This window comes from Cupressus sempervirens, chromosome 10 (assembly GCF_028749045.1).
Source record: "Cupressus sempervirens isolate cs-2001-9-10 chromosome 10, ASM2874904v1, whole genome shotgun sequence".
Classification (NCBI taxonomy): Eukaryota; Viridiplantae; Streptophyta; class Pinopsida; order Cupressales; family Cupressaceae; genus Cupressus; species Cupressus sempervirens.
Genome location: NC_143127.1, coordinates 831,653,707 through 831,665,267, shown reverse-complemented (window position 1 = coordinate 831,665,267; position 11,561 = coordinate 831,653,707). Strand labels below are relative to the sequence as shown.

Below are 11,561 nucleotides of genomic sequence, written 5' to 3'. Positions count from 1 at the left end.
CTCTCTCTGAAGCTCCCCATCTATTGATTCTCAGGAATAGCTCTCTCATATGCCTCCCTTCAATATGTAATCTCTCGGCCTATTCTTAGTATGATCCTCATGCTCTCTGCATTCATATCCAAGTCATGAGTCATCTCCATTTGCTCCAATAGGGTCTCTACCCTCTCTAATCTCTCTAATTCTTTATCACACTCCCTTAGAGCCTTTTCCAAGTGTCCCTCTAATCTCTCTATCCTCTGCTCTAGCTACGATACCATGTTCACCTACCTCTCCACCTTTGTATAGCCCTTTGCAGCCCACTCCATCTTCTTCTCTACATCCCCACCCTGAACATAAACATCATCGCTCCCTGTCTTCTCATCTTGAGGCTAACCCTGCACTAGATCATCTTGTCATGGCCTCTCTACCTCCTCTCCCTCTCTAGTTGTTCTAGGCACCTGCATTAGCACTTGTCCCTATACTAGACAAGGTGGAGGAGGTGGTCTATCTCCTAGGCTCTATTCTAATCCACCGCATGTCTAGACTCACCTCGGTCCTCTGCCATCACCTTCATCTCCTCTACCTCTTCAATCTCTCCTAACCTGCCTCCTCCTCATCTATACTCATCAGTCAGCTCTCACCACTAGAGGTGGCTGATTTGGAGATGATATTCACAACATCATATGTCTCTATAGATACCACTCATAATCCCTTGTCATCCCAGGGTCAACAACATGCCTCCTCATCATCCATTTCATACATGATATGTGAAAAAACTCATGTCTCACCACCTTATAGGATGTCATTAGTCCCCAATCTCTCTCTCCAAATGTGTCTAGGAAAACTCAATCATACCTTGGGGCATCCCTTATTGTCATCCAAACTATCTCTGGACCCGACCCACTAACTCTCTCTCCAACATGTGCAGTGTTTGACCAATCAACCACCCTATCTAGAAGTAATATCTCGGTTCCATCTCATCATCCCATGCCTTGTAGTCCAATATGGTCTCCATATCACCCCATCCAATGTGTCTAGTGCATACCTCTAATGTTCTAAATATCCCAACCTCGATTAAGACTAGATAGATGCATATAAGTGCACATATGGCTTCCCCACACATTTGAATCTCATATGAATAGGATGTGAAACCTCTATATGTTTCCACACCCACACATGTAATAGTGTAACCCCAGCTAACAAGGATGCACCTCCATGGTATACCACCTAATGTAAATCATGATATAAGTGGGCTACTACACACTCCCCAAGAAAATTGGGTCCCCTCCTCCAAAATCTACTACAGTGGTTGTCCTCGTCCCATGGGGTATCCTCTAGATCTCTTGTTGGGGCTAATATACTTGGGTAAAAGTATAAAGTTGTGTCACCTTTCAAGATGACTAATCAGAATGACAGAATTTGAGTATCTCTATCTAAAAATCAATTTTGTTCAAAGATATGATCTAGATAAATTCATTTTAGCTAACATATATATGGTATCAAACTTTTTCAATTGGAAATTTATATAAAATTAATTTTTTATACTAGTTTGTATCCAATTACTAAAGAAATATAATTATTTCAAGAAAACTGATGTTTCAATAACTCTTACAATTTTTTATGATATATTTTTAATAACTTATAAACACCATTTCATAGAGCCCAAAGTCAAGTATATTCTCATATAGAGTTTATAGTGTTTTAATTAGATATGGTATATTATAGTTAAAAATTTCTACAAGCACGTATTTTAACACTCAAAAAGAAATCAATTTTGAGATAGAAAAAAATAGTAAATCATATCATAAAAATTTATAACTTATATGACGTTCTAAAGGAAAGAGTCCTCTTCTAGAATGTATAATTTTTATTTTGGTTAGGATAGATTTGTTTTAAAAAAATGTGGTGGGAGATAAAAACTATCATTTTCAGGTGAGTTGAACTTTAAATGATTATAAAAGTGAAAATATAAGTCTAAAGACCATTTTTATTATTAAGTATTCTAGATATATATTTTATCTATAACATAGTCTAAGATCAAAGGGAAATAAGTTTATTTCCATATAGCTTTTTGGTGGGAACTAGACCCCTAATTTTCATAATTTTTTAGCAACTAAAAAATTATCTACAAAAATTATGAAAATATATCAATTCTTAATCAAAATAATTGTTAAAAATTATAATCCTAAACTTGATCAATTTTTAAACATTCATTAGTTTACTTCATTTTCAAATTCTAAATAATAATATTAGTTTTATATCATTGAAGGTGAATAGTTGTACTTTTGTTAGTCTTTTCCTTCACAAAAGGGTGACACAGGTTTGTGCGTTGACCCACCTAGCTATCATACTTGCTAGTACTGCAAGTAATGGCTCATAAGCCTCCACCATGAACTCCACCTGATCTTGTAATCCTCCAATTGCTCATCTCCAAACACATCTCGATACTCCTCTACACTGGTCATACTACACTAACTCTCCGTTGATCAGGAGTCTAAGGATCTTGTATACATCCTCAAGTGTCACACTCATCTCCCCTATCAGAAGATGAAAGGTACTAGTCTTTGAATGCCATCTCTCTACAAGAGTCATTAATAAGCCAAGGTTGGCCCTAATCACAAGACAAAACATAGCATGATATAACCCACAAGAGGTAATTGAAACTTGATCACTCTCATTCAATAGAGGCATCAAGAACTATGTGTCAGTGGTGCAAAGGCACCTTGACAGTTGAGCAATGTGCCAAATTTCAGTCTAATGACATGTCTTCATCATGAGGAGATTTAAACTTTTGGGAGACCATATATATTGTAATGATTAAATTGATTAAAATTAGCATTAAATTGGTTTAAATTAGTATTCACATACCCATGAGAATAGTTTAAAATATTGTATTACATACCATATGTAATGGATGTATGTCGGGTAGAGTGGGCAGTTTTATAATGGATGTATATCGAGTAGAGTGGGCAGTTTTAAAACTACCCCAAGAAGCTCTTGTTTTAAAAACAGGCACAATTGTAACCAAAGGAGATAGAGGGGATAGAGGGAACTTATGAAGAGTGATTATTCTTGGTGTGCAAGTAAGAAGAAAAGGATGCCATGCATGTAGACATTTTGAGTTGAATATTGTGATTAATGAAATAATGTTTTGATTTCATAATTATCCTTGTATCTCTATTTGCTTATGTTCAGACTCCAATAATAATCCCGATTTGGGATGTTAATGTTCATTTTATTGGCCAAGTTGATGCAGTCCTGATTTGGGATGGCAAGAAACAGTTTATTTAACGAGAGATTGATTTGATATCTTGGTAATCATTCTCAAATGTATTGGAAATGGGTTTTGAAGAACCGTTACATATTCTGGACATGATATCGAATCACGCCATTGTTATCGGAAAGGTGGTAAAAGTAGTTTATGGCTACGTCGTATGCATTAAAGAAAGGTGGCGAAGTGTATCACCATATGTATATCCATGTTGACCTCAACCCATATGGCACGAGGTGATCGGCATGGGTGATGAAGAGGGCTCAGGTTTGAAGAAAAGAAGAACCAGATATGTAGCAAGCTGAAAACAGTAGGAGCGAGGTCGGTTTCATGGGAATGAAACCCAATCATGGTTTCTGATAATGGCAAAGGTGGCAGGTGGATTTTAATAAAGAGTGAGAGAGTCGATCATGACAAGGAGAATTGGGATTTGGTGTAGAAGTACCTCGATAACACTAGGGAGGATGCTCGGGTTTCAAATGGAAAGTGGGAGCTCAGGTTAGTTGACGTAGAAGCAGCCTGATTAATGTGTAGCCGCAGGTTTATAACAGTAAAGAAGCAGCCCGAGAACAAGAAGAAAGTGGCGTGCATCATGTAGGATCGGGTTTTTAAGTGTGGAAATAAAAACTGAGTGTGGAGAAAGCCGAATGAAGGAGATTGGGTGTAGCTGTGGAATGTTATCGATGTATTAGAGTACAACCCGATGCATGGAAAGAGTAGTGAATCTCCACCAATGGTAAAGGTGATGAAATCTGTGACGATGATCGTCTAATGAGGCATGGAATGGTAGAATCTCTCGTGAGATTAGTTGACAAATTAAAGAAAGTGAAAAGTACAGATTTCCTCCCTATCAGTTACGAGATCTCTCTCTTGACATCAGAATATCTGAAAGATCCTCCTATACTAAACAACAAAACATGGCATTAGTTATTCTAGAAATCACATGTTTATCACATGACTATTGACAAATTTATCATTTGTCTATACCTATTTAGGCTTCTAGCTAACATTGCTATGATGATGCCTATGTGGGTCACATCAGTTATCCTCACTAAACACTTGAACAAATTTCTATCTTGTCCTTTCAACCATTTTCCATCATATTCTACATTCTAGCTAGCAAATTCTACCAATAAAACATATGCGCAGCTCTATTTGATAGATGCATAATATCAGTCAACACTTGTGCAACAATCCACTAGGAATGCACCTAATCTATCAACAAATGTGCATAAGCCCTAATCAAGCGCACAACATATCGCTAAGCTCAGACATTTTTAACAAATGTGCAACATCCCTAAAACTATGTGCATTATCAATCAACAGATGCACAGATACCACAAATGAGAGCATTTTAAAAACACATGTGCAAAATTTACCTAAAAATTATACGATTAAATGTTTATAAATGTGCAACCATATAGTAGAGTTGTGCATTTGTGTGTTGCAACTACACATTCATCCACCAAAAATTTGAAATTTCAAAAATATAAATTCCTAACAATCCTACAATCTTGCCAAAAACCTATCCGAACCTACCAATCTATCATAAATTCTAGCTAAACCAATCAATTGATTGAGAGGAATAGACTACCTTCTAGCTCTCCATAGTTGGCTAGGCCACTAATATCTCTAGACTTGCTCAATTCGACGATCTACAATCAAGAATGACATCTTCGCTCTACCCACTCTCCACCAATCTCCTATCGCCAAGTGTGCAAATGATGACTCATCCATCTTTTCTTTTTCCTATATATACCCATGTGACCCTTTTTCTTGGGGGTGCTACCATACAACATCACTTCTCATTATTTCTTGTCACGTGGTCCATTTCTTTTCATCACTTATCCAAACATTGCTCATGTTATCACCCGATCAATCTTTCGAGGGCACAAGGGCAACAAAGTCAACTACTAGTTGTCTTTGAAATAATGTGTTGTCCACACATTATTACAAAGAGGGGCAAAATGTATACACTCAAAAGTTGTCAAGTTGATTAAATAAATATTTTAATATTTAATTAATAAAACCTCTTCTATAAACTTTAATAAATTATTTAATTTATTAAATATTTTATATTTAATTAATAATTTTCCTCTATTAACTTTAATAAATTATTCAATTTATTAAGTTAATTTACTTGCTAATAATTAATTAAATATTTCTATATTAATTAATTTTTTCATTTATTGCCAATAGTGGCATGTTGTGATGGTTAAGTTGTTGTGTTGTTATCCTTGCCATCAAGGTTCAAATCTCATGGGGATGAGGTCCCCCGTTTGTGGCCTCACTGGTTCATAGCTCCAGGTCAAAGCATTTACCCCTCTTAAAAAAAATAAAATTCATTTATTAGTATTAATACATTATTTAATTTATTAAACTAATTCACCTAAGTCCATTGCATTATCCTAAGTCTCTTAAATAATTCTATTAACTAATTATTCAAATTACTTAATCATCTACTCACCCAAATGACTGAGTCTTTCAGTCCACCTAAGTAGTCCATGTGATGTGTCAACTCATAGTTGCACTGATAATTAATTTTAATTAATTATTAAAAATCCTATTTATCCTCACCCATGTGTCCTATCTCATGGGACCAAAAGAGAAGATGTGATGTTGATTAACTCTAACTCTAACATGTCTTTGGGAGACAAAGTCCTCTCCCTCTTCCTCTATTAACTTGGATTCAGTCAATCCACCTCATGCAATCAGCAAAGGCTCATGAGACAGTTGTCCATGGAGTCTTATTTAAAGATGGAGTCCTCTCAAGAGGTCTTGATGAGATGACGGCCAAGTGTCTTTCCTCTCCCTAACTTTTCTCTCATAACTAAACTAAACCCTTGATTTCCTCCATCTCTCCAATCAAGTCAATCTCATCCGTCCATGTGTCCTTAATTATCTCTCTGCTGTCAGATGTTGCCACTTAGGCTAGGGTCTATGTAGATTCTATAAAAGGAGCCTCTTTCTCCTCATTCCATCATCTAGGATCATACTCAATTTTAGAATCTTGAATTAGCATTAGAAGCACTCTCAAGAAATTAGTTATCTATTTCATAATCAATTTGCATCTCAATTGCATCATCATTCATCTTCATCTTCATTTTCATTTAGTTATTTTAGGATCATTCCATTTGATCTTGTATAGAAGTTCACAAATCTCCAACATCTTGAAGCAATCTTGTAGAAGGGAGTTGATCACAATCTAAGGGTTCATAATATCAAGAAGACTCAAGACTAGGAGGACAATGGACGCATGTTGCATATGGTAAGGAGAGGTAAAAATTTTGTTTTGATTTGCAATCCTTCATTGTGTATGTGTTTATTAGCTTCTAGATTTGATATTTAGACATTGACACATAAATATACATACACACATAATCAATTATAGATATTGTAAAAGTAAATATAAAAGTCATATAAATCTTCTATTTTTTGAAATAGATAATATAATTTGAGCTCTCTATTTTATCAAAAGGAAAGTCATATTAAACTAAACCAATTATCATTTGAAAATATATGAAATAAAATTCATTTATAAATATAATAAATAACATAATTTCAGAATATAATAAAATATATTTAAAACAAATTAAAAATAAGATTAAATGGATATTTGTGGGCGGATTTGTTGAACTTAATTAAACTTTCCCAATCAAAAAGTAATTTTCATTAGATGGTAATACATTATTCGAAATGCAGTGCATTGACCGACTCACAACCTATAGATACATTGAACTTAAATAGAAAATATTTGACTGCTCACAGACCCCACCCGACGCTTTCACCTCCACCCGTTATTTATACTACGGCTTGAGGAGTCAAGGTAAAGCTTTTCTGAACCTGTATATTGACTAAGTCAAGTCTTTTGCGTCGGGCGAGATGATGATGTTACTATACACGTAATCGAGGCAATTAAGTGGATAGGTTTAAATGATCACGTTATTATTTTAAAAAAAAAATTGTAATGAAGTTTCGTCATATACATAACTACTATTTCTTTAAAATTTAGATGTAAACGTATATATTTTAGATTTTCATTAGATATTAAAGGAATTTTTTAGAAAGAATTATAGCTACATATTAAGCATTATAACTAAGTGGGTGTGATTTTTTTAATTCTGTATAATCTTTATTTCAAGATGATTGTATTTAGATTTCTAACATATTTTTAGAGAATGTTTTAAATATTTCATTATAAAAAGAAAATGTTTCATTAATAGAAAATCTCACTATTAACAAGAAAGATCAAAACTTTGATATCATCCTATCTAATCTAATATACAAATTTACAAACATTAAACTTTTAAAATTTCAATTGAATATTAAATGAAAGTTAAAATATTTTTTCTTTTTTTGGATGGATAAGAGACACAAGCAAGATCATTAGGGATTCAGGCACTCAGCAATACTTGATCCTTAGCGAGCTCTTTGTAATTCATCCAACTTCACCATCAGACCAAGGACTCATAGACTTGAATTATAAATTGATTTGAAATCATCAATTTAAATTATTTAGCTTATTGTGACAAAGAACACAGATTTAAATAATTCAAAACATCATTATCATTAAATGACTTCACACAAGAACTGGATGCAACAAACGGCACCTTTACAATAACTATACCAATTGCCTAACCCTTGTGAAAAGGCTATGATCTTAGATGGAAACGAGTGAAACGTAAATCTTACCAAGGGGATACTTACCTTCTTTTTCTCAACTTCAACTGTCCTCCTTGGTAAGATTTACGTTTTAGCCGATACCTTCTTGGACTAAGCCATGTGTACAAAGCGATTGAGAGCTCAACAGCAAAGGGAACCACTTGATTTAGAAGCCTTTTCTTTTACCGCAGCCACCGCTGTCACTGTCGTCGTCGTCGTCGAGCTGATCCAGTAGCACCTGTAGAGACCTCGGAATTTGTGGCGCAGCAACCTCCATCCTACCTTCCATTATCTTAACTACTTCACTCATACTCGGCCTCTCATTCTCATCGTCTTGAATGCACAGCGCAGCCACCACAGCGGCTCTTCTCACCTCTTTGATATCTGCCTCGCTTGCTATCCTTGCCTCCACAATGCCCATTACGTTCCCCCTCTGAATCTGAGATGAAGCCCATATAGGAAAGTACAACCTACTTTCCTCCACCCTGAAATCCAGATTTCTACGACCGGATATAATTTCCAGCAACGTCATACCAAAACTGTATACATCCACTTTGGGAGTGATTGGCAGGCCGGAGATCCACTCGGGGGCCAAGTACCCACGAGTTCCTCTTGTTGTCGTCAGTACGCGGCTAAAATCCCTACCCGCCAGCTTTGCCAACCCAAAATCAGCTATCTTTGGGCTAAAATCACCGTCCAGAAGAATGTTTTCAGGCTTGATATCGCAGTGAATGATATGATCCCTGCATTCCTCGTGGAGATAAACTAATCCTCGTGCAGTGCCCAGAGCGATCAGAAAACGGGTCTTCCAGTCCAACACTTTCTCCGCGTTTTCTGACTTGGTGAAGAGGAGGGAGTTGAGAGAGCCGTTGGGCATGTAGGCGTACACCAGTAACCTTTGAGAGCCTTCTGCGCAGAATCCCCACAACCTCACCAAATTCACATGCTGTATTCTACCGACTGTGACAATTTCCGTGCGGAATTGCTTCTCTCCTTGCACGGAACCCTCTAATCTCTTTACCGCCACGAGCGTCTTGTCCGGAAGAATTCCTTTGAAAACAGACCCGAATGCTCCGCTCCCCAGCTTGTGCTTGAAATTATCCGTTGCCACTAGCAGCTCTTTGCAACGGAACCTTTTCAGCGAAATTGGTACCTCCTCTTCGATGTCTGTCCTCCACAGCCTTCGATATTTCCACAGAACAAATGCGCCGATCAAGAGAGCTAAAAAAGCACAAAAGACGGCAGCGGCAGAAAGTAAAATACTGAGAGCGGGGGATTTGGTCCTTCTCTCCTTTGTCGAGCACGGCAACTCAGAAGCAGCCACCCTAATGAAAACAGATTGGCCCTCCGACGAAACCCGCATTCCGAATAAATCCCCAAACCACAATTTACAGACGGGTGGATCAGAAGCAGAGAAAGCAAAGGCTGTGCAGGAGCAATTGTTGAGATAGGAATTCCGACACCCTTGCAGAGTTTGCTCTTTGTTGTATAAGACGGCTTCTTTGTCGGACATGAAGTATTGGTTCTTCGCTTCCAAGAAACCGTCGGTTGTGCCCTCCGCGACAGAACAATGGAGAGGCCTTCGCCGAGCACATCCGCTTGACCACCAACCCTCAGAGCCGTTCTTGGGAGTGAATCCCTGAACACAACTACACACATCATTCGCATTGCACAGTCCATTCGCCCCACAGATTTCGAAGTCACTGCATTGACCTCGGTGTGTCGACCACCTCAGACTCCACATGCCATCATCCATCCAGAAGTAGAGTTGTAATTCACCGTTCGTATTTAACACTAAGCGCCCCGTGAGGGTATGATCTATAGGATTTACGCTGAAATTAATATATACTCTTGAAGGAGAAAGCTTCACACACGAGAATTGAACTTTCCTCTGACCTTCCAATTCCGGAACCTTACCAAAATAATTGGTTGCAGTACATTACCCGCTGGACATGTACGGAACCGTGTTGTTATAGAACAGCATCGTCTGTGCCTTTCCTGGAGACGTGTCCATTCCGAAAGAGAAGAGCCCACTTGCAGGATCAGAAGAACTCTTCCAGGAAATTAGCTTCGTGCCTTTCCAAATCTTCATGCCAGGCAACCATGTATCTGTCGGATGCGCGAAACTCTCCCACACAGTCTCAGACTCGTTGTGGCCATGATCACTCAGAATTACGAAATTGCCAGAGTCCATTATCACAGCTCGTGACCCATTCTGACCAATATCAGTCGACCAAACTGACCAGCCCCTTGTATCAAACAATCTGAGATGACCGTCCCTTGAAAAGTTCAGAACGGCGGGCATTCCTTTGACAGGATTATCTCTGTTAGCCACCCAAACTATGGCCTTTTGGGAGACCCGTGCATACCAGATTCCAACATACCAATTTTTCGTTCCACTCGGATTGAAAAATCCCAGAGCAAACGTCCCATTCTTCGAAATTAGGGTCTGATTTCCTGTAAGCGAATCCCCCAACTGAAGTGTATCAGCTAGTCTGCCATCAAATGTTAGAGCACTGCAATTGTGCAGCGTAATACTCAGAGTAGTAATCGCCAGGGCCAAATACTTAATCGCCATTGTAGTTGCGAAACAGAGTACACAATGAACGAGATATAGCCAAAGGAGCGCCCAATATCCCACGCCAGTAAATTCTAATATTCGTCTGCTTTGACCCAATAATTCCAGATTAGCATGACGCTAATTTTAATGATGTGGAGAATATTTATAATAAATTAATAGTATGATTAACCTGTTATTGTATTTTGTTGCAGATTTTTTTCCTAATTATCTGTGATAACTTTTTCACTTCTTTTCATTAAAAATTTATTTATAATCATATGGATATACTTAAAAGAACTGTCTTTTAAATTTAATAATAAAACTAATTATCAACAATATCTACTTCTAAATTCATGTGGAGGGTGAAATATAAACATATTTTTAACGTGAAGATTGCTAAAACAGAGAAATATCATACATTTCTAGAAGGCGCTATGAAGGTTACGTTGAAATTGACAGAGAAACGATTTGACAGCATACTGAGCCCACTGAATTCTTTTGTCATCCCGGTTCGAAAGTCTTGAGAGGTGAGTTTAAATCGTCTTTTCTAAACGTGGGTACTGGTAAGTCAAGTCTTTGGTGCGCTCTTCCAAGCTAAGTCTATAAATGTGATTCCAAAATCTTTTGTAAGTTCGATGACGATGAATTGCATTAATGAGTATTTGGGACCACATGCTTAAACATTACATTGGTGAACACAATAAATAAAACTTGTTTGATGACTACATTTATAATTTAAAATAATTAAAATAATACTATAATTAAAATATTTTGTTATTTAGATTTTATTAGAATTAAAATTATATTAGGTGTACAAAAATGAATTGATCAACATTATAATATGGCTGTATTTAAAGTTAAAATATATTTTTGAGAGAATTTAGTTGTTTGAAGAATAAGTATTTAAAAGAAGGTTCTAAGTTTCAATGTCTATCTTAACTAATATTCTTATTAATATACACTTAATTGTTTGATATTATAAATTATTAGATTATATTTATAATTAAAATTTACATAATAATACCTAAACTGAATCAAATAAATCTTTTATGTGAACCAATACAATATATTTAGTATTTACGCAACAAA

At 36.6% G+C, this 11,561-nt stretch overlaps 1 protein-coding gene and 1 pseudogene across 2 annotated transcripts; both read right to left on the bottom strand.

Moving 5' to 3' along the window:
* Positions 1-7,792: 7,792 nt before the first annotated feature.
* LOC149536554 (G-type lectin S-receptor-like serine/threonine-protein kinase At2g19130 pseudogene) lies at positions 7,793-9,670 on the bottom strand (annotated as a pseudogene). Its single transcript, XR_016357780.1, has one exon. The product of XR_016357780.1 is annotated as a G-type lectin S-receptor-like serine/threonine-protein kinase At2g19130 pseudogene (transcript).
* A 181-nt stretch (positions 9,671-9,851) lies between these two features.
* LOC149536553 (S-locus-specific glycoprotein S13-like) lies at positions 9,852-10,517 on the bottom strand. Its single transcript, XM_089806585.1, has one exon. The coding sequence runs from the start codon at positions 10,488-10,490 to the stop codon at positions 9,852-9,854; it is 639 nt and encodes a 212-aa protein (XP_089662711.1). The 5' UTR covers positions 10,491-10,517.
* Positions 10,518-11,561: the final 1,044 nt, after the last annotated feature.